Below are 23260 nucleotides of genomic sequence, written 5' to 3'. Positions count from 1 at the left end.
TTACAAATTCCTCTGTTTTTTTCTTGCCCAAAATGATGGTTCTTTCTCTCTTTCCTTCAAAGAAATTCATACGTTCCTTCTTTTTCTTGTTTGTCCCTTGTTCCAACAGTTTCTTCCACTACTTTATGGGTTGAACCAAAGAAAAAAAAAATCTTTTAACAAATGCATAAACTTTTGATAGTTCTTCAGCTCTTATCTTTGACAAAAATATCTCAAATTTGCTTTTTGATCTTTTTTGTAACTGATAATTTATATTCTTCTTAAGTGGGATTTCCATTTTTTCCACAATGTGCTTAAGGAATTTATACTTGGACTTTGATTAAGTGGATAGTGGAGTTAAATAAGTTCATGAATCTTTTGGTTTTTTTGGGTCTTGTTTACAAGTAAAGCAATTTCACTTACCAAACCCCACACTCATCCATCAAAACTTGCTTTTTAACAATGGGTTACATCTGAATTTTTATATTCTTCACAGAATTTTTGACTCATCCTATGTCTATGGAAACTGAAAATTGACTTCTACAAACAATTACAATGGTAGTGGAATTATTTCCCTTTTGACTCTCTTTTCTTTTTCCTTATCAGAATGTAATAAAATACAGATTCCTTTCTTTTGTCTTTTGCTTCTGAAGTTGTTGCTAGTTGCCTCCTTTCATTGATTTTTGCAAATATTCTCTCTTGAGAGCTATGAACTTGGCTGCGATTTCGTCGTAATCGGGCAACTTCGGATGAACATGACTTGGATACTTATCTGCACCTTTCATACATTTTGTGAACTTATTTTGAATTCCATTGAAACCAACAGAAGTTTCATACTTACCATTTGTCCTGAGTTCTTCTGGTTTTGCATTAGTTTCTTTGTTTTCAACTGGCTGGCAATGAGAGTACACAAAAACATCATAAACCACAGTTCCATTCCCATAATTGCTTGCCTTTTTTGTCCTCGAAAACGTATCAAATTCGATTTCCTCATTTGAATCTTCATTCCATGAATCTTTGCTAGACAAATCGTAATCCGTATGCTTAACCGCCGAAGACCGAACAACATAATCGTCTGTTCTACACTCAGAATAGACATAACATGGCTGCTCCAAGCAGTAGTTTTGCAGTTCAGATGACAAGCTGTGGCATGATAAACAACAACACTTCATGAATTTCTTCTTTGTATTATTTAAACTATGATTCTCTTGCTCTCGACACATCGATACTATCCTCAGTTCTTTCGGAGACCCAATTATAATCTGATTAGATCTCCCTGAAACCAATTTCGTATTCGAATCATCATGCTTTTCTATGAGACTTTGATCGTTTCCATCTCGAACATTTTCTCCCATGCTTGTAACAAGTGATTTGAACTTGAAGAATCTTTGATCCAACGAGTCTCCATATTCCATCGAGAGGTCAGAAAGCTCGACGATGTTGTCGAGATAAACGATACTTTCATCACAAAATGGAAGGATTTCAGGAGAGGATGCATCATTCTCTCTGTCTAAGCCAACATCCTCCCTTTCATTTGGAGAAGATTGACAAACTAAAGAGCTGGAAGAAGTAGAATGACACCGAGCATCCACGACATCACGGTTGTTGTCTCGTGACGAATTGAGAGAGATTACTACTTTCTCCAACTTCTCTGGTTCTTCTTTTCCCTCACCATTAGTTTCATCTTCATTGTCGTGTACCTAAGGTTCACTAAATCATCTTAACTTACAATGCCATTTCATTACAAGATTACTTGAAATAAAAAAAAAAAAGGAAGCAAAAGGCAAGAGTTGTGATAGCAGCAAAATAAGAACCTGTTTCTGATGCCAATCAGGAGAGTATTCAAGAGCCAAAATTGATGGATAAAAGCAATCTCTTGCTATATCATTGATAAATCTTTGCTTCTCGTGATCTGAAACAGGCTTCAATAAAAGCTTCTCTTTGATCTATACAAAAACAGTGAATGTTTCAATATTCATAACCCAAAATCCTTAAACACTAATCAAACAACCACTCACCTGTGAGTTCACAAGATTTCCAGGACACAATTCAACAGCAGCCACAGCAAAACTCCGTCCGAAACGCTTCTCGAACAGCTTCCGAACTGATTTAAGCTCAGGAAAATCCCCACATCTTGCTGAGGCAAATATGAGACTTGAAATTGCTTCAATAATATCATCAGGGCACGTCCTGAAAACCATAAACTAAAACAAATAAGATTGTTTTTCTTTTTCCCAAATTAAACCTCCTTAATAAATGGTAAAAATTTGGCATACTTGTGTTTCTTGATATGGGAAAACTTCACCAAGATGAATTCACAGAAATTTTCAATCAAATCATAAGCCTCCATCAAGATTTCATCTTGAATAAGCTGTTCCACCTGATATAGAAATAAAATGAACTAAAAGTTCTAGTAAAGAACTCAATCAAAGAGTATTCTGGTGAATTCTAACATACCCTTCTGAAAGCAATTTGTTGATAGCCATTGTTAACCAGCTCAAACAAATCTTCACGTAATTGCTTAACAATTGAATATCTCTTCTTCTTGAGCATCTGAAGCCGACACAGAGCTGTTCTGATTAGCTTCTTACTGTATCAAATCACAAATAAAAATCAAGACTTTGCAAAGATTAAAAAAACCCATTAGAATTGAAAGGATATGAAAATTGAAAACCCCACCATTTTGAAGCTTTTCTCCACCCAAATAGAAAGCCAAACATGCTTGAAATTACCACAAATTTGGAGATTGAGTATCATTTCATAATAACAGAACCACCATTACTGAGCGTTTACAGTGTGTTGGGAGTTATTTAGGAGAATTGGGTTTGAAAATCTAGAGAAAAAAACGGTTTGTGGTCAGTGATCATATAAAAAATTGGTCTAAAATAAGCATTATGATTGAGAACAGAGAGGGAACGTGGGATGAACTTAACCGAAATTCATGGCTTATTAAACGCTGGAAAAAAGCTATCTTTTCGAACCCCTCAATCTCAGCAAGATATTTGAATTAGAAATGTATGAAAATTAGCAGAAAAATGAATAAAGTTACAAACTTTGATCATATTTTAAACATAATTAGGGTTCTAAACTTGAAGTTCTATGTTTCACCTGGTTTGGAAGAGATTGAGAAAGTAATTATGTTTATTTTTAAAGCCAATTAATCCTACAATCTTTGTAATTTTTCATTTGTTCGTCGTCATGTTTTATTAACACAACTATAATTTTGAAATTATGTTGAATCAAACATTTAAGAAATGGGGGGTTTTTGTTCTGTTTTTAACCCTTTTCTCTATACACTTGAACTAACAAAAAAAAAATCCTTGTAAACCTGAATTTTTTTCCCCTTCACTTCATTGGTAAATTAAAGAAAAATAGTCACAGCTATATTTTTTTTTTAAAAAAATCATTCTTCTACATATTTTGATTTTCTTCTGAGTTAGACGACAAAATTGAGTACGACTCAACTAATCATAAAAAAGTTCATCTTTAGTCTGAAAAGATAATCATAGTTTGTCAAATAAAAATTTTAATTTTATTTTAAATTTTTTTTTGTGTGTGTTTAGAATGGATTATACAAAGATAGATGTCAATGTGTCCATGTACCTATACATCGTTCTTCCTAAAATCAATTATGGTAGGAAATTTGGTAAAAAAGTCTTAAACTTCAATCCTTTCTCTATTGAAATAACAAGTTTCCCAACGATTCCAAACAAATAATTTGATGAATCCATCATTTGAATCGATCAAAACTTCAAATTAAAAGAATTATAAACAAATCCAAACTTATATTATAAACATCGAGTCTGGATTCAATTAATCAATCCCACATATTCTCAAGAAAAACATGAATATTCCACTTCTGAACAAAGAAAAAGAAAAAGAAAAAAAATCTTAATCACCTATTTTCACACAAATCTATCACAAGCAAGTAAAGAAACACAATATAATTACATAAAAAGGGTTAAAAAGGAAAAAAAAAGGTTAATAAGAACATTGAAAGAGTAAAAATGAAACTCCCATTAAAAGGCGAAAAAAAAAAAAAATGAAGAGCAACAAAATTATGCCCAAAGCTTTAGAATTCACAAGGAAGCACCGTACGTATAATTACTCGACAAAATCCCAACTTTCTTATTTGGTGACAAATTATCAACCACCAATGAACAATTAACAAACACATAAACTTTCTTCAACGACAAGCTCCCAACCACCACCGTCACCGGCACTTTCACTTCCACAAGCAGAGGAATTTTCCCACTATGTCTGTTCTGCATCAGCGCTTCTTGAAGCCCACTTCCAAATTCACTATTCCCACTCAGCATAATGCTTATGTCCGTCACATTCTTCGCCGGCTGCCGGAAATCCGGAATCTTTCCGGCGCAGAGCTCCGATTCAGAGTACATTACAGAAACAGAGCTGTCTCTGCCATAGATGAAATCGATGTTTTCATTTGGGTTATCGGCTTTAACGATGACGATGAATTCAGTGTAGAGACTGAAATCGGATTTGACATTGAAAGCATGGACACGGAAATTAGTGACCTTGTAAGAAGGGATTTGGGGGTTAAAATAGTAGAAAAAGAAATAGCCGAGGCCGAACAGAGCAAAGATGATGAAGAAGAGGAAACAGTAACAGCAACAAATACATTTTAAACAACAACCAATGCCGCCACCGCCACCGTGGGCTTTGGAATGGTAACGGGGGACGTTGCGGCGATAGGGCGGAGGGCGGAGGCTGGCTTGGTGGTGGTTGTCGGAAAGCATAACATATTTGGGTTTTGGAGGAGCTTCCATGAGAATGGTTAAAAAAGAAAAGGGATATATTGGAAATTGAAGTTGAAAGGCGTTGACTGTTTGATGGGCATAGCTTTGTTAAACAAAAATGAGAGGAAAATGGAAAAAGAGAGGCTGTTGTTTGTTTGTTGTGTTTTTTTCTTTGTTTGTTCTTTTTGACTTTACCTCAAATTTGGACCAAAGGTCAAATTAAGAGAAGATTGAAGGGTTTTGGGGTTTTTTTTAGGTTACCATTGCTCTGTTTTAGCGGATTTGTTATGTGTTTGTGGAGATGAATGAACGAATGGATTGAGGATTTTGATGCTTTGGTTATTATTATTTTTATTGCTTTTTTGTTCAATGTCTATTTTTAAACTTATAGAAGTTTTTGCTAACCAAAACCTCTCATTCATCAATGGAACAGAACAAATAAAACAGAGTTTGGTTAACCCTTTGAGTTTGAGAATTATTTGAAGACTAAATTACATATAAAAAATACTCTTAACATTTGTAGTTTGTTTTAAAAGTACGGTTTGTTTTATAAGTATTTGTATGCTTTCAAAAGTGATATTAATATCATTGATCTTTTATAAACATTTCAAAACTGCTTTTGAAGTACAAATCTTAAAGAATTATAGGTGGAAATTGAGTCTAAAAACAGTGTGGTGATGGTCTAAAACTAACGATCAAAATTTTTATTCTGTGTTTAGTGTTGCAGCATTACAAGTCTCAAAAAAGTTTATAAGTCTTTTTTTGGTATAATTGGACACTTGGTTGAGCTGTACAAAGATGGGTGCAACCTACATCCGAATATTTTTCTACAAAGAAAATCTTTAAATTTTATCATTTGTTTTAAAAAAAAAAACATTCGTACTTTTTTCAAAAGTTACCACATTAGCCTAATTTATAATGTTTTAAACTTGCTTTTGGAGTAAATCTATATAAAATTTCATATGAAAATTAAGACCTAGAAATTTATGTTCTAGACTAGTGTTGCATCATTACAAGTACTTCCAATTTTTATTAGAAATTTTAAAGGAGATTTTTACTTGAAGTAGAATTATAAGATGTTTATGAAAGATTAAAGATAATGTTGAAGGATAAAGTTGTAGGATATATTTTTATAATGTAAACTAATTTTGAAGGTTTGCATATATTTCAAAACCAAATGTAAAATATTAGATATTTAAATTTCCTAGAACTACATTACTACATTACTTTTAGTTTCTGTTATCTATTGTGTGTATTAAAGAGTGATGGATGTGGTGTGAGACAGATAGAGAAATTCGACCACGACATTAATGAAACCTTAAAGAAAGAAATGTGGCTGCCTCATAGGTACCACGTTAATCAAACCTTGAACATATGATCAAATTCAATGTGATTCCCTGCCTTACAGCTTCCACCCCTTATGAAACATTGCAATAAAAATATTCAATATAGTTGTTCGCATGTGTAGAAGTAATTTTGGAATGATCAAAATCACTTTACTTATATTTTTATTGGTTGAAATTTGAATCAAAATCGTAAAATCAAACCATATAAAATCATATTTTATGAATTTCTTTTAATTCAACAAATTGGCTGAGTATATTCAAATTTCTAACGTCTTTTTTTATTCTCTTTTAAACGTCCTGGTCAAAAAAACATATTTTGATTGATTCAAAATCTAATCTATATTGGTATGAGAATACCAGTTTATATTCGAACATGAAATTGATTTTTAACTAAAAAAAATATGTATGATAAAAATGATTTTAATCATTTTAGAATCAATCGGGTAAATCCAAAAAACAAAACATAGGTGTGGCATAAAAAGATTTATTCCCTGTATATGAATAAAGTTCTGAGAATACATATTCTGTATGTTCTCTGCCACAATAACTCCTATTATATGTAGGTTCCTGGTTTTAATACTTGATGGGGTACCATTGCCACAGCACTACAAAATAGAAAGTTTATGAAGAAAAAGAAAGAAAGAGATGGTCCATGGCGTTGGGTATTTATGAAAGAGACAAAGATCCATAACAATTTCAACAAGCTTTCAGAAATTTATTAATGCCATTCACATCACACTAAGGATACAAATTTATTGCCCTCTTTTCTAAACCTTTCAAATTTTCAAGTCCCGCTTTTGCAATGTACAAAGTTTTTACTATTCTCGTAATACTATAAGACACTATTTGAGAGATTGGAATGTAATCATGACTATGATAATAAAAGGAGTGTTGAAATGTGTGAAAAATCGAGGACATAACATAAATGAAATCATGAAACGTCAAAATAGTAGGAAAGAGGGTTAGACTAAAAACTGTCGGAATGAAATGATTTTATTATTACAAATCGAGCCCAAAACGCTCAATCTAAAAATGAGTTTTGGATTACATTACAATCCAAATTTATTTCATTACGGATTCCCAAATAGCCTTCAATACTCTCTTTGTTCCACATTATAAATTAATTTTGTAAATATGAGTGGACTTCATATGGACTCCACTCTATTTAAAAGTATGTTAACGTGTCATACGATAAATAGAGAGACGAGCACATAGTATAGGACATTTTTCGTATAAATGTATGCTTGGTTGTGATTTCATATTACCGAAATTATATTTGTTATTATCAAAATCACTTTTCTTTCAAAAATTGTTGTTGGGCAAAATTTGAGATTGATCCTAGAAAAATCTAAATTTTTTCAACCATTAATTAAAATGTGCTTTCATTGCATGATTGACCTAGACTTACCCCCAAAATTAGCCGAATACTTTTTGTGTTAAATTTTTCCGATATTGATTATGTTTTAAAATTAAAATACACATATAAATTTTTAGTAATTTAGTAGTTTTCAAATCACATCTAAAACCAAACATAGTAATTTGAAAATCAATTTTATAATCAACTGTATCTAAATCCATTTCTATTGAGGATATTTTCATTTGTACTTATTTTTGTTTAGTTCATCTAGGTGTCTAATCACAAATAATCACGTGACAAATATATATATATATATATTTTTTTTCTTAAAAATCCTTTGCAATCGAATGAGATGGATGGAGATGGGGTTACATGCAAATATTACTTTATAAAATTACTCTAAACATGAACTAAAATAATTTATAGTAAGGATTGAACTATGTGATAGACCAATTTCTCATAGCTTTTTTTCTCTCTTCTTTTGTTTGCATTGATGGCTCTTCACGTTTAAGGAGGCACTTTCTATTCTGATGTTTTGTTTCTGCTTGTTTTATGGTGATAGTTTTTGTAAGCTCGGATTCCCTGTGACCTCATCACTAAACTAAAAAAAGACCTGTCTTTTGCCTGTGACTTGCTTCAATTCTCACTCTCTTTCTCTATTTCAAAATCTTTCCCCTTTATATATATCCTCTTCATTTCCTTCTTTCTTTACTCAATCTTCTTCATTTTCTTTAACACACCCTCTTAAAAACTAACCTCTTTTCTTCACCTTCTAATCTAAAACCATGAACCCTTCCACTTGGTTTTCTATTCTCTTCATTGCTTTCTTCTTATTCCCAACACCCATTTCCTCTAGACACATTTCACAACGAAACTCACGTAAATCACTCTACTGTTTTCTCGTTAAGTAGTTAAAATTACTTTTGTTAGGTTCATAATCATTCTAAAATATGTCTTTCATGGTGATTTCCATGTGTGTAGATCATGGCCACCACCGCAAGATGGCGACAACCACGGTGAAAGAGAAATTGTACTCGCCGGAAAAGAAGGCAGTGATAGGGAGAAAAGGGGCGGACACAGTTGAAGTAGCGGGGTCGAGCTTGCCGGATTGTTCACATGCGTGTGGCTCGTGCTCGCCGTGTAGATTAGTGATGATAAGCTTTGTGTGTGCTTCACTTCAAGAGGCTGAAACATGTCCAATGGCTTATAGATGCATGTGCAATAACAAGTCCTATCCTATTCCTTGATATAAAGTCTTAACTTCAACTCTTAGGAAGATCGATCAATTTTACACTGTTGGATGTCGAAGGGAGAAAAAAAAAAAAAAACTAAAAATTATAATTTCATCGTATTTCCAATGATTTAGAGGGTACTAACTACAATGAGAGAGTCACATTGTATGTACAAATATATCACTCTTGTTTTAGTTTGTTATTCTTATAGTTTTTTTCTTTCTTGACTTCTTTTTTGTGGGAGTTAGAGTTGTAACCACAGATCGAGCTTTTTAGCAACATTTTGACATAACTTAGATACATTTATCAACGTGTGAATCGTAATATTATCCTAACTATTCTAATATCATTCACAAAATTTAATTACTATTATATTGTTGTATTTGTCTTGAATTGGATGATTAGGAGGCTTGAAGAATTTGATTCACCCAAACTCATTTATATTGTACTAGTTATGCTAAGTACAATTTTGTGTTATTTTTAAAAGTCCTTTACAATCACTATAGAGAGAATTTAGATCTTATTTGGTTTCAATTAAGCTTATTTCATCTCTATTTTTTTTTTTTTTATAATGATTTGTATTTTTTCTTACATACAACGATTGAATTCTTAGCCAATTTCAAAAAATAAAAACAACTTTTTAAAAGCTACTTTTTTATTTCTCAAAATTTGGCTTGGTTTTTTAAACCATTGTTGAAAAGTAGATAATAAAAGAAGAAATTTGAAAGTAAAAGTAGTGTTTATAGGCTTAATTTTTAAAAACAAAAATAAATAACAAAATGATTAATTACCAAACGAGATCTTAATTTTTTATTTTTGAAAATAGCCATATAAGTACAACTTCTATATATTGGTTTCTATGTGTTGTCCTACATTTTAGGAGTGTTTTTATAACCAAAGCCAAATTTTAAAAACTAAAGAAATTAGTTTTTACACTCATCTTTGTTCTTTTTTAAATTTAGGTAAGAATTCATATGTTTAGATAAAAAAAAAAAAAAAAAAAATGAAAACCACAAAGAATCGTGTGAAACAAAGACAAAGTTAAAAAAAAAGTTATCGAATGGACTTTATTTATTTTTTTAGGACAAAAATATTAACATATTAATGATATTATTTACTGGAAAAATTTATATTTGGTCATGGACTTTATTCTCTTGGGACACATTTCATCTTTTTTTTGGGTCAGTATAGCTACGTACGGTTTTGGTACAAAATTAGAATATTCTTAGAGGCCTTATTCTCTACAAATTTGATTTAAAAGATAACAATTACTATATATACAAATAAAATTTATTGATTCAACATTCACACCATAAAATATCACAGTGGTTCCTGAATTCAGATAAAAGATCCAATTTTTACCCTCACTCTTCACATTTTCACTAATTCACACACTAATTTTAATAATAAAAAATTATTAAAAAATCTAGAAATTTCTATTTAGTCTTTAATTTCTATAAAATCAAGTTTGAAAAAAAAATATATAGTTTAATTATTGTACAATTTAAGCATTGAATAAGCTTTTCATTGACATACAGATAGTTGTCGAGGCTTTCAGTTGATCAAATGATATTTATATTCACGATCTAGCACTTCAACTATTAAGTAGTCTTAGTGGCAAGACCGTGTCAAACACAGGGAACCTTTGAATTTCTCAAATAAATGGTTTGCAGCCCAAGTGTAACCGGAGGGAGGGGGTTGGAAGTTGATTGATTTGCAAAAGAATAAATTACACCAATTAAAGATTTAATAGAATATATGAAAATGCCTAGCTTGGGTTGCAAATGAGTTCTCCCTATTCAAAGTACTCGATTATTGAATTCTCATCACCAAAATTAATTAATTGCTTACACATAACCAATTCAATTAGAAAAACTAACTAAATTGTCCTAAACGACTAACTAGGCCACTGGAATTGATGAAAAGCATACGAATTCCAATTGTCTTAATTGTGTTTAAATATAGGACACGTTAGGCGGAATGTTTAATTTTCAAGCGTCTAATTAACCATTCATTTCATTTAATTCTAAGTTGGTTATGTTGGGATTTATGCCCCAAAACCTCGTAGTTAATTAGTATTTGATATAATAATGCATTATTTTATATATGCAACAGTTAGTTGTTCATTAAATGAAAAATCCAAGGTTATTTCATGAGACTCGAATAGTATGTAGTGGACATACAGTTGGACCATGTGTCAAGTATAACCTAAAGGGTCTATAGTATATGAACTAAGGTTGGGTGCCTTTTCCTGGTAATACTATGGATACGACCCACTTTGTAATTGTTACAAATATTGTAAGTGTTACAAACGATTCGATCCAAATTGATTATGTAAAGACATGCGAGTGGGAGTATCCTATACAAATGAGTTTGTGTAAGATTGAACCGAGATATTTAATCTTTCCTTGTAATACTGTTGATGGAAGAGATTAATATTTTATAGGATAATCATGTAACCCAATCGCAATCTTGAATGAGTTACGGACTCCTATCTATGAGGGTTGTCCTTTGATTTGTATTGGTGAGAGTGGCCCGAGTCGCTAACTCAATAAGCATACCATTTTGGGGACATGTTTGAGTAGGGAGCGGGGAACATAGCTACATAAGATAGAATTCAACTCCTTCCCGCCTATATGGTAAGTAGAGGAGTAGTTCCCTTAAGTGTTGATTCCAGATCTTGAACAAAGGTATACTCGCCTTCTCACTAGCCCGAGAGGGACTTAGTTTATGGTAGGACCACAAATAGATTTTTTATTAGAGGGATTAATGGTACTTAAAGAGTAAGAGGTAATTACAGGGGTAAAACAGTAATTTGACCTAGCTATAATTACGAACTTCTCATGAAAGATCAACTTATTGTAAGGGTTAAATCCATGGACTCAAAAATATTCTACAGTACGAAGAGTGCACCTATGGGTCTTTAGTGGAATAACCCACAATTAATGAATGTTCATTAATATAATTAAAGAGTTTAATTAGTTAATGTCGAATCATTGCAGCTTCTAATCTGTAGGTCCATTAGGTCCCCTTGCTAGCTCACAATGGACAAACAAGGACTAAGAGTTTTGAAAGAATTTGAATTGTTCAAATTAAATAAGGAAATGATGTTAATTTGTATATGATACGATTATTTTAATGTATATAAATGCATTATAATATAAAGTTGTGAATGAGATTCAAAATTAAACATTATTATTTGGATATGATTCAAATAATTAATATGTATAGGATTCATATTAAAACTATAAGTTAGTGAATATGAATGAGATTCATATTAAAATCATAGTGTTAGATTTTGTGTGGTTGACAATATTTGTTTAAGCATCTCAGATGTTACGAGATGTGTCTCTGCATTGTTGGTTTCAGAAAGAGGAATGTCTACGACAATGCTAATTCTACAAGATACTTTCCTTATTGGTGGTTTCCTTTGCTATTTTGCCATTATTTTTTTTCCATGTTTGGCTCTCGATTTCTATGGAAGTTAGGGTTGTCTAGTGTGTTTCTGCTGCTCTTATTTAAAGGGTTCTCTGTCTTTTCAAAAAGGGTTAGCCGTATTATTCTTTTGGTGAAAAGCTCGATCTGTGTATTCGACCAACAGTATAGTGCATTGACGAATCTGTGTCTTTTGTGTTCTAGAGACGTTCTTGTTAGGTTAATGCTCTAAATCTAGTGGGTCCTGTAGTTTTTAATTGTATTGTTCAAACAGTTTATTTATTTAATAAAATATGAGGTGTTTTATTTGACATTTAGTAGCATTAATCCACAAAATCAATAAACAAACATTCAAGGTTATCTTATGTAGCTTAAACATGTATGTAGAGACATACAAGTGGATCGTGTTTAAATAATAACCTGAATGGTCTGTACTAGATGAATAAAGCTGGGTACCTTATTCTAGTGATACTACGAATACGACCCGCTTTGTAGATTTTACAATTGTTTTAAAGTTCTACAAATGATTTGATCCTGATCATTCATGTAGAGACATGTGAGCGGGGGTATTCTATATAAAAGAGTTTAAGACTGAACAACGAAATGAATAGTTTCATTATATAACATCGTTAATAGTAGAGACTTACATTTCACTAGGATGACCATAGGTGACAAGACCTGAATCCTGAGTGAGTTGTGAACTCCTGCCTGTGAAGGCGGTCCTTTGATTTGCATGGGTGAGAGTGGCCAATTTTCCAACTCAAGAAGCCTACCATTTTGGGGATTTATCTGATTGAGCAGCTGGGAACACAGCTATATAAGATGAAATTCACTTTTTCCTTAATGTCAGAGTAAGTTATAAATTGCTCCCTAAAGGCTGCTTCTGGGGCTTGAACAATATGACATCATACCCTCTCTTGGCCCGAAAGGGGTTTGGTCATAGTTGAACTATGACTTATTGTTCTTTAGAGGGATTAGTGGTTGATGCGTTATTTTATGCGGTGATATAATGAAAGGAAATTGTGGTAATGAAAAATGTGTTGTGCAACAAGTTTTCTCAGCAGGACTCAAGTATAAATCCTACTGAGTTTCCTGGTAAGTCAATGGTTGAACTCATGGACTAAGGAACACAATATGCGGTAATAATTTTTAAGATCACTTTGCGGTAACAATTAAATTAATGGTTTGGTTGGTTTGTTGTTTGAAGTATAAAAAGTATGTAGCGGATTTGAGAAAATATTGATTATGCAACAGATACACTGAGTATGCAGAGGAAGGGGTTGAGAAGGTCTTTAGCTATCGTTTCCCGAGAATGCGTTCAAACTATGCGATCATGCTACACTCATATGACAACAATCATTTTCCAATGCAAGGCGGTAGCTACTAATTCTAGGACGCATGCGATGAATGAGATAATGTCTATAGAGCTTATTCCTAAGTCTCTACTTCTTACCTATGTGATGATGCAAGATGCACACAAGGGCAAGGTGACCGCATACAATCATAACCTATCTCTAGGATGCATGCGATGCGTTAATAGCAAACAACACTTATTCCTAAGCTCTTATCTCTTGATTATTCGTTTCTAATCTGACTTTCTCGAGCCTAGATTCTAACCTAACTTTTCTAAGCCTAGATTCTATCCTTAGACTACCCTCCCAAGTATCTCTAATGGACGAATGATGCATTCATAATACAAGATAATCGTATAGAATGAAGATCCCCAATTATGCTAAGTGCCCCTCAACCCATTTGACAGATTTAGCTACTCATGCGTAATATACAGAGAGTGAACAGATATAAAGATGTAAATTCCATTTCTATAAATCAGTTCAGAGTACAAAATGAATGGAATATAAAGATAAAGAGTCTGGTAGCAATTCCTTGCTTCCCAAGGCTTTTACACTGTTAACTCTATTCTGCTCAAAAGATGTTCCTACTTCCGCAGGAGTTGGCCCTCTCTCTGATCTCGACATTTCTGGCACTCTTTCAAGTTAACCGGAATGATCTCTCAGTACAATCTCATTTTCCTCGCTTCCGCCTTCTAAGTAACAAAAAATTATGAACAAGGTTACTTCTATCTGAGGGGAAAATTCTCTAACTGTCGAACTTCTTTACTAAAGGTTGCCTTCGGTATTTATAGAGCTTCAGGGAGAAAGGATTCTTCTCTCTTATGATTGCACTAATGGGATGACATTAATTCTCTATCTGATGCACCAAATATTTGTCACCGAAAAATTGAGTGTACTTGCTACAGTAGTTCGTTAACGGCTTGTCAACTTAATTTGGAATCGACTGTCATCAGCTTTCTATCCCACCGTGATTTATTACAATTCTTACCCAGATACACCTACCAAAGATGCGCCGATTCTATGCGGTAACCTTTTTGAGCAGATAATTGCGAGTGCAAATGGTCACATAGCCTTGCATTAACGCAATCTCTTGATGCGCTCGGTCATTGATTTCTTTGGATCGCATTTTCCGCTTTGCACCAACTCATATTCTCACAAAAACACATAAGTTAACTGTTTTAATGCGATTGATGCATGTGACCGCAATATTATGAAGTTAATGCTTTTGGACGCAATCTTGTATATTTTTATCAACGCAAACCTATATTTTTTTTTATAACTTAGTACCGAATAACGTGCATTTCTGCCCGTTATCACACCTCCAAATTTAAACAATGCTTGTCCTCATGCATAAGCTAAAGATTTCCTTTAGAAAGTCGACCGCAATCTCTTTTCCTAGATTTCTCAAGGATGCCTTATTCAAATCCTATACACCAAAATTTCCTTAATTCCTATCCAAGTCTCTTCTTAAAATATTTCTAAAATTTAGGGACCGCAAGCTTAACCTTCAAAAAGACTTTACTATATTCAGGGCATCACATGATTTATTTCAAAAAAAGGTTTTTTGCTTGGGTGTTAAATGATTTTTTTTTTTTTTATCTTTGCGTATTTTAGACATGATTTTTTTTCTTCTGACCTTGTGCTAATCCAAGTGCCTCGCCTTCGTTTTGGCTTGCCCTCACGTGTGTCATGTAGACATCCAACTATGAGCAAGACGCTCTTACTTTGACTAAACTCATGCCCATTTGACAGTGGAGTTGCGGTCATTTATTTATGCGTTGATCACGATTCCTACCTTCGTTTTGGCTTGCCCCCACGTGTGTCATGCGGACCCAACTACGAGTAGGATCCGATCACAACATTAAGATTTTTCTTTTAAAGATAAGCAAGGCTAAAAATAGCAAGGTCGAAAATGAATACCGCACCCCCAAATTTAAAATGCGACAATGTCCTCATTGCCAAAAGATTGAAAGAAGTCATGCGATGTTCTTAGGAAGTTTCATAAAGGGTCAGTTTGAAAGAAAGCTAGCAGACCACTAATTTCTAGAAATATTTTATGAGGTGACTATCCTAAAATTAAGTTGAATCTAGTATATACAAAAAAATAGAAGCATGCGTTTCATCATTGAAATCATAAATGGCAAAGAGAAATCATGCGGTGACTTACTAAATTAATCAATGTTAAATGATTGTGGTAACTAAAGAGGATGCATTGATAAAATTTTTAAAATTAAAATGCCATATGATAGTGCAAAATTTGGAATAAAGTCAAAGAAAGATACAAACAAATATTTGTTGACGCATCCTGCTTTGCGGCTATCTACTTTCTTTGGATTGCAGTGACGAAATTAAGTAGTTGCGTCTTCGTGTAGCGCCTCCACAATCGTTTACCTTGATCATTTGCAAAGAAAACATTGAGAGGGTCAAATAATCATAAAAAAAACAGAGTTAGCAAAATCGTTTACCATGATTATTCAACACAATCGCATTATTTTATATATATATATATATATAATATTATGATATAGATTTAAAGTGAAAGACAGATAAACAACATTTGAAAATAACATCATAGTGTAGGCAGAGTTCATGAATATAAGTAAGAAAAGGATATTCCAAAAGACTTGTGCCCAGATGAATTTTCTATCGCTATGCCAGCCGTAAGGGCCACTTATTTCGCTCTCATTCGAGGATTTCTTAAGTCTACAGAGGTCTTTTTCTCGACGAAAATCACCCCGTAATATGCCTTGACTCTTTGCACGGTAAACCTTGAATGTACGGGTCCCTTCCTCATTAATCAGGCTCGACCGCATCATGCAAGAATATTTCTTTTATTATAAAGGGTCCGGACCAACGCGACTTTAATTTTTTGGGAAAGAGCCGTAACCGTGGATTGAAAAGTAAAACCTTTTGTCTGACGTAGAGATTTTTGCCGCATAGCCGGTTGTCATGCCAACGTTTTGCTCGTTCTTTTTAAATTTTGACATTTTCATAAGCTTGCATTCTCCACTCATCAAGCTCGACCAATTGGAGTTTTCTTGCTTCCCCTGCTGCTTTTAAGTCAAAGTTAAGCTTCTTCACCGCCCATAGCACTTTATGCTCTAGTTCCAGTGGTAAATGACATCTTTACCAAAAACCAATGCATACAGAGACATGCCTATCGGTGTTTTGTACGCAGTCCTGTATGCCCATAGCGCATCGTCCAGCTTTGTTGCCTACTGTTTTTGCAAAAGCTTTACCACCTTCTCCAATATCAGCTTAATTTCCCGGTTGGACACTTCAGCTTGACCATTCGTCTGTGGATGGTATGCAGTGGCCACTTTGTGGAGGATATTATATTTGAGCAGCAGATTTTTGACGAGGTAATTGACAAAGTGCGAGCCTTCATCACTTATTATGGCACGTGGAGTGCCAAAACGAGTGAAAATATTTTTCTTCAGGAATTTGGAAACTACCACCGCATCGCTTGCGGCGCATGCTACTGCTTCTAAGGCTAACAAAATATACTTGTGACCATTTGAAGGTGGGAATGGTCCCATGAAATCAATGCCCCAGACATCGAACAACTTCAGTTCTAAAATGATGTTCATGGGCATCGCATGTTTCCATGAAATGTTACCCATGCATTGGCACCGGTCACACTTCATCACGTAGTCTCGTGCATCCTTAAATAGTGTTGGCCAATAGTACCCATTTTGTAATACTTTTGCTGCGGTACGCTGGCCTCCAAAGTGTCTGCCATATGATGAATCATGACATTGCGATAATATGCGTTGATGACCATCATCAGTACACATAGTCGCAGAATCTGGTCCGACCCCCTCTTATACAGATTTGGCTCATCCCAAAAATATAATCTGCATTCATGCCTGAGCTGCCTCTTTTGGTAGTCGGTATAATCTTCAGGAAATTGCTCGCAACCAGATAATTTACCACGTCTGCGTACCATGGAAATTCATCAATATGAAATAGCTGCTCGTCTGGGAACATTGTGCTCACTTCTGACTGATTGCGGTCAATCTCTGGATTCTCTAATCTGGATAAATGATCCGTAACTTGATTCTCCATCCCCTTGCGATCAATTATTTCCATATCGAATTCCTGGAGGAGGAGAACCCGTCTAATCAATCTCGACTTCACGTCTTTCTTTGTCATTAAATATTTTATCGTTGAGTGGTCAGTATGGATGAGTACTTTTGTTCCCAGCAAATATCCCCTGAATTTCTCCAACGAAAATATTATCGTAAGTAACTCTTTTTCTGTGGTAATGTAGTTAGTTTAAGAAGGATTCAAAGTCTTACTCGCATATGCGATGGGATACAGTATTGTTTTTCTCTTCTACGCCAGCACTGCTCCCATCGCATACTCGCTCGCATTGCACAGTAATTCAAAGGGAAGTGTCCAATCTTGTGCGATTAACACGGGTGCAGTCATTAATGCATTCTTCAAAACCATGAATGCATTGCGGAAATTGTCATCAAAGTCAAATTTTCTATCGGCCTCCATCAACGCACTCAGCGGCCGTGCTATCTTTGAAAAGTCCTTGACAAAACGTCTGTAAAAGCCGGCATGTACCAAGAAACTCCTGACAACCTTTACACTTGTTGGAGGTGAGAGCTTTTCAATTGCTTCAATTTTTGCCTTGTCCACCTCCAACCCGTCCCTAGATACCTTATGCCCCAGCACAATGCCCTCCTTCACCATAAAATGGCATTTCTCCCAATTAAGCACGAGGTTCGTCTCCTTACATCTTTTCAATATCTTCTCCAAGTTGTCAAGACAGACTTCGTATGTGTGCCCATATACAAAGAAGTCGTCCATGAATATTTCTTTCAAGTCTTCGAGGATATTATCTGAAAAGATGGCCATCATACACCTTTGGAAAGTGCTCAGTGCATTGCAGAGGCCGAACGACATGCGACAAAAAGCAAATGTTCCATACGGGCAGGTGAAGGTGGTCTTTTCTTGATCTTCTGGAGCAATCATGATCTGATTATAACCGGCATACCCATCCACAAAGCAGTAGAAGTCATTTCCAGCTAGACGATCCAACATTTGGTCAATAAAAGGTAAAGGGAAATTATCTTTCTTTGTTGCCGTATTCAGTTTGCGGTAGTCCATGCAAATCCGCCACCCGGTGACGGTCCTTTGTAGTATCAACTCGTTATTTGCATTAGGGACAACCGTCATCCCACCTTTCTTCGGCACGCAATGCACGGGGCTAACCCACGTGCTGTCTGCTATCGAATAGATGATGCCCGCGTCTAACCACTTGATTATCTCCTTCTTTACGACCTCCTTCATCGCGGGGTTGAGTCTGCGCTGATGTTCGATCGATCTTTTATGGTTTTTTTCGAGACGAATTATATGCATACATTATGTGGGGCTAATTCCTCGAATATCTGCGAGCGTCCAGCCAATTGCTTTTACATATTTTCTCAAAATGCTCAGCAGCGCATTTTCTTGGTTTTCATTAAGTGCAGAGGAAATGATTACTGACAGCTTCTCATTCAGTCCCAGAAACGCATACTTCAGATGGTTCAGAAGGGTCTTCAGCTCTAGTATTGGTAGTTATTTTCAGGACGATTGCATTGTTTTTCTTTCTTCATTCACTGTCAGCTCAACTTCTTGGGTTGCGATCATCTCATCTTCCTAGTTTGTTTTTTCTGTGATTGCATTGCATGTAACAATGGATGAGATCGCATCCTCATCTTCATTTTCATCTTCAGGCTTCTCTTCTTCATTCAAACTCTATTCATCGTCGGATTCATTAAGGTCTTATTTTTCAGGATATTTCACGGCTTGAATAATGTCAAACTTGATCTTCTGTCCATTCACGCTCAAGATGATCTCTCCTTTGTGCCCATCAATTTGGGCACGACCAGTCGATAAAAATGTCCGCCCCAGAATAATGGGCACATCTTTGTCTGCTTCGTAGTCCAAGATGATGAAGTCTGCTGGCAATATAAATTTTTTGATTGTAACCAGCACATCATTCACCTTCCCCTCTGGATGCACCAAAGATCTATCAGCTAATTAGAGAGTCACTGTTGTGGGCGTAAGTTGCTCCATATCCAGCTACTTGAAAATTGACAGAGGCATTAAGTTGATGCTGGCTCCAAGATCGCATAGTGCTTGCCCGATGTATAATCCTCCAATGGAGTAAGGGATAGTGAAACTCCTAAGGTCGCACATTTTCGGTGGGATTATAGATTTTGAGCTCTGCGTCAAAGCCACCGTGGCGAACTTACTAGTGCCTCTCTTCTTTGTCACCATATCCTTTAGAAACTTCGCATATGCGGGCATCTCCTCAATTGCTTTAGTGAACGGAATATTAATATGCAATTTTTTTAACATATTCATGAAGCGTTGGTACTGTACTTCATCATTTTTCTTCTTTCTGAGTCTCTGTGGAAAAGGTGGCAACTGTACTCTCACGGTCCCCTGTTCTTTTGGCTCTGAGGTGGACACAATCTCTGGCTCTATCGCCTCTTTTTCTCCTGCTTCTTCTCGAGTCACCACAATCTCTGGTTCTAGCGCAATAGGAGCAGTCCGGCTAGGCTCCTTCTTCTCCCCTACCACAGTCTTTCCACTCCGTAATGTCACCACTTGACACTGCTCTTTACCCGTACCCTCTGGGTTGCGTGGGAGTTCCGTTGAATTCGGCAGGGCCCCTTGCGGTCTGTTCTTGAGTTCGCTCGATATCTGGCCTATCTGTATTTCCAGGTTGCAGATAGACATCGCTTGGTTTTGAAGCACAGTTTCATTCTTCTCAATATATTGCTTCAACAAACTTTCCAAAGAGGAAGATTGCGACACCTGCGAACTGCTGGCTTGATTACTCATCTGACCATTGCTTCGTAGGAAAAATCCCAGTGTCCCTTCTTTTTGCGCCACTGATTGGAAATTTTGCTGCTGATTTTTTGTATGCAAAGTTTGGGTGGTTTCTCCACCTAGGGTTTTACGTGTTAGAAAACGGGTTATTCTTCACAAAATAAATTGATTGTGGGTTTTGCGGGCATTCCTCCATTGCGTGTCCTTCATCGCAAGTAGCACACCTTGCGGTAATCTGGTTGATTGTGTTCACTTTCCCACTATGCGTTGCTGGGCTGTTGATTGCGATTCCTTGTATCAAGTTCATCATCGCAGTCATCTGACTCTGAAGGGATGTGATAGCACCATTGTTCACGTCACTATCCTTTATTCTCAATCTTTGATCGCTCTCTCTCAGTCCTTATGATTTTTAGAGATGCGATCAAGGGTGTTCTTAGCCTCATCATACGTTTTATCTAGCAGACCTCCAGCGGCTGCCATGTTGGCAGCGGTTGTGAAGTAAAGTTTAATCCGTGATAAAAAAAATCTCCATTTGTAAGCAGTCTGGTAATCCGTTGTATGGGTAGCCTCTTAAACCTCGCCAAAGCATTGCTGAGCGATTCATCCATGTCCTATTCAAAATTGGTTATTAACTTTGTTCTCCAGGAATTCTCCGTTGGTGGGAAATATTTCTTCATAAACTTCCCTACTATTTGCTCCCATGAAGTAATCTCCCCCGGTTCGAGAGAATACGCCCATTTTCATGCCTGGTCACACAACGAAAATGGAAACAAAGTTAGTCGAACTTCTTCGATAAAGATATTAGGGAACACAAAAGGATTGGAGATCTCTATGAAGCTCCGAAGGTGGCCGTGCGGGTCTTCACCAGGCCTCCCTCCAAACTATCCAGCAGTCTGGATCATCTGTAGCATCACCGGTTTCATTTCGAATCGCGATCCATCAAGGGTGGGCCTCACAATTTCAGGGGAGAAATAGTAGAGGTTGGGCGATGCATAGTCCCAAATTGGCCTATTGCAGTCGTTCGCCAATAGGATGGGATTAGCCATGTTTTCCTTCTCTTGTTGTTGGAAGCTATCTCTCAATCTTTGTCGGAACGTTCTTTCAATCTCTGGGTCATAATTCACCAGAGATTGAAAGCTGTAAAGAAATCAGAAAAATTACCGTTAGCACACTGAATTGTCGAAGTCCCCAGCAACGGTGCCAAAAACTAGCAGAACCCAAGTATAAATTCTACTGAGTTTCCTAGTAAGTCCAGGATCGAACTCAGGGACTAAGGAACACAATATGCGGTAATAATTTTTAAGATCACTTTGCGGTAACAATTAAATTAACGGTTTGGTTGGTTTGTTGTTTGAAGTATAAAAAGTATGCGACGGATTTGAGAAAAGATTGATTATACAACAGATACACTGAGTATGCGGAGGAACGGGTTGAGAAGGTCTTTAGCCAGCATTTCTCGATAATTTGTTCAAACTATGCGATCATGCTACACTCATGCGACAACAATCATTTTCCAATGCAATGCGGTAGCTCCTAATTCTAGGACGCATGCGATGAATGCGATAATGTCTATAGAGCTTATTCCTAAGTCTCTACTTCTTGCCTATACGATGATGCAAGATGCACACAAGGACAAGGTGATCGCATACAATCATAATCTATCTCTAGGATGCATGCGATGCGTTAATATCAAACAACGCTTATTTCTTAGCTTCTATCTCTTGATTATGCATTTCTAATCTTACTCTCTCGAGCCTAGATTTTAACCTGACTTTTTCATGCCTAGATTCTATCCTTAGACTACCCTCCCGAGTATCTCTAATGGACGAATGATGCATTCATAATACATGATAATCGCATAGAATGAAGATCCCCAGTTATGTTAGCTAAGTGCCTTTCAACCCAATTGACAGAGTTAGCTACTCATGCGTAATATACAGAGAGTGAATATATATAAAGATGTAAATTCCATTTCTATAAACCAGTTCAGAGTACAAAATGACAATGGAAGATAAGGATAGAGAGCCTGGTAGCAATTCCTTGCTTCCCAAGCCATTTACACTATTTACTCTATTCTACTCAAAATATGTTCCTGCTTTCACAGGAGTTGACCCTCTCTCTGATTTCGACGCTTCCGGTACTCTTCCAAGTTCACCGAAACGATCTCTCAGTACAATCTCACTTTCCTTGCTTTTGCCTTCTAAGTAACAAAAAACTATGAACAAGGCTAATTCTATTTGAGGGGAAAATTCTCTAACTGCCGAACTTCTTCACTGAAGGTTGCCTTCGGTATTTATAAAGCTTCAGGATGAAAGACCTTTTCTCTCTCATGATTGCACTAATGGGATGACATTAATTCTCTGTCTAATGCGTCGAATATTTGTCACCGAAAAGTTGAGTATACTTGCTACAGTAGTTCGTTAACGACTTGTCAACTTAATTCGGAATCGACCGTCATCAACTTTCTATCACATCATGATTTATTACGCTTTTCACCGAGATGCACCCACCAAAGATGCGCTGGCTCTATGCGGAAACCTTCTTGAGCAGATAATTGCGAGTGCAAATGATCGCATAGCCTTGCGTTAATGCAATCTCTTGATGCGCTCGGTCGTTGATTTCTTTGGATCGCATTTTCCGCCTTGCGTCAACGTATATTCTGCACAAAAATACATAAGTTAATTGTTTTAATGCGATTGACGCATGCAACTGCAATATTGTGAACTTAATGCTTTTTGACGCAATTTTGTACATTTTTATCAACACAAACCTGCATTGTTTTATAACTTAGCACTGTAATAACGTGCATTTATGCCCGTTATCAGTGGTACATAAGGAATTAGATGTAACTAAAGGAGCAAAACGGTAATTTTGGCCTAGTTGTACTTATGAGCAATTTATGAAGGGTCATCACTCTGTTGACTGGTTATATCCAATGGATAGAGAAATACATTCGTAGTGCGAA

General features: G+C 35.6%; 3 protein-coding genes across 3 annotated transcripts; 1 reads left to right on the top strand and 2 right to left on the bottom strand.

Moving 5' to 3' along the window:
• Positions 1-509: 509 nt before the first annotated feature.
• LOC120078409 lies at positions 510-2699 on the bottom strand. Its single transcript, XM_039032678.1, has 6 exons — positions 2659-2699; positions 2437-2569; positions 2252-2359; positions 1998-2183; positions 1794-1925; positions 510-1679 (listed from the first exon to the last, which is right to left on the bottom strand). The coding sequence occupies exons 1-6, from the start codon at positions 2697-2699 to the stop codon at positions 639-641; spliced, it is 1641 nt and encodes a 546-aa protein (XP_038888606.1). The 3' UTR covers positions 510-638.
• A 1002-nt stretch (positions 2700-3701) lies between these two features.
• Positions 3702-4908, bottom strand: LOC120078617 (NDR1/HIN1-like protein 6). Its single transcript, XM_039032905.1, has one exon. The coding sequence runs from the start codon at positions 4767-4769 to the stop codon at positions 4059-4061; it is 711 nt and encodes a 236-aa protein (XP_038888833.1). The 5' UTR covers positions 4770-4908; the 3' UTR covers positions 3702-4058.
• Positions 4909-8142: 3234 nt separating this feature from the next.
• LOC120078373 (protein EPIDERMAL PATTERNING FACTOR 1) lies at positions 8143-8984 on the top strand. The gene is made up of 2 exons (XM_039032640.1): positions 8143-8321; positions 8424-8984. The coding sequence occupies exons 1-2, from the start codon at positions 8228-8230 to the stop codon at positions 8687-8689; spliced, it is 360 nt and encodes a 119-aa protein (XP_038888568.1). The 5' UTR covers positions 8143-8227; the 3' UTR covers positions 8690-8984.
• The last annotated feature ends 14276 nt before the right edge of the window (positions 8985-23260 follow it).

Source organism: Benincasa hispida, chromosome 5 (genome assembly GCF_009727055.1).
Source record: "Benincasa hispida cultivar B227 chromosome 5, ASM972705v1, whole genome shotgun sequence".
NCBI lineage: Eukaryota > Viridiplantae > Streptophyta > Magnoliopsida > Cucurbitales > Cucurbitaceae > Benincasa > Benincasa hispida.
This window is presented reverse-complemented; position numbering and strand designations above follow the sequence as displayed.

What these genes read in the sequence shown, in the direction of transcription:
- LOC120078409 (XM_039032678.1), bottom strand. Translation starts at nt 2,699, where the DNA reads ATGTTTGGCTTTCTATTTGGGTGGAGAAAAGCTTCAAAATG. An exon ending in GAAATCTTGTGAACTCACAG is followed by an intron (nt 1,926 to 1,997) that starts GTGAGTGGTTGT and finishes GTTTTTGTATAG; the next exon opens with ATCAAAGAGAAGCTTTTATT. An exon ending in CTGATTGGCATCAGAAACAG is followed by an intron (nt 1,680 to 1,793) that starts GTTCTTATTTTG and finishes AGTGAACCTTAG; the next exon opens with GTACACGACAATGAAGATGA.
- LOC120078617 (XM_039032905.1), bottom strand. Translation starts at nt 4,769, where the DNA reads ATGGAAGCTCCTCCAAAACCCAAATATGTTATGCTTTCCGACAACCAC.
- LOC120078373 (XM_039032640.1), top strand. Translation starts at nt 8,228, where the DNA reads ATGAACCCTTCCACTTGGTTTTCTATTCTCTTCATTGCTTTCTTCTTA. An exon ending in CATTTCACAACGAAACTCAC is followed by an intron (nt 8,322 to 8,423) that starts GTAAATCACTCT and finishes CCATGTGTGTAG; the next exon opens with ATCATGGCCACCACCGCAAG.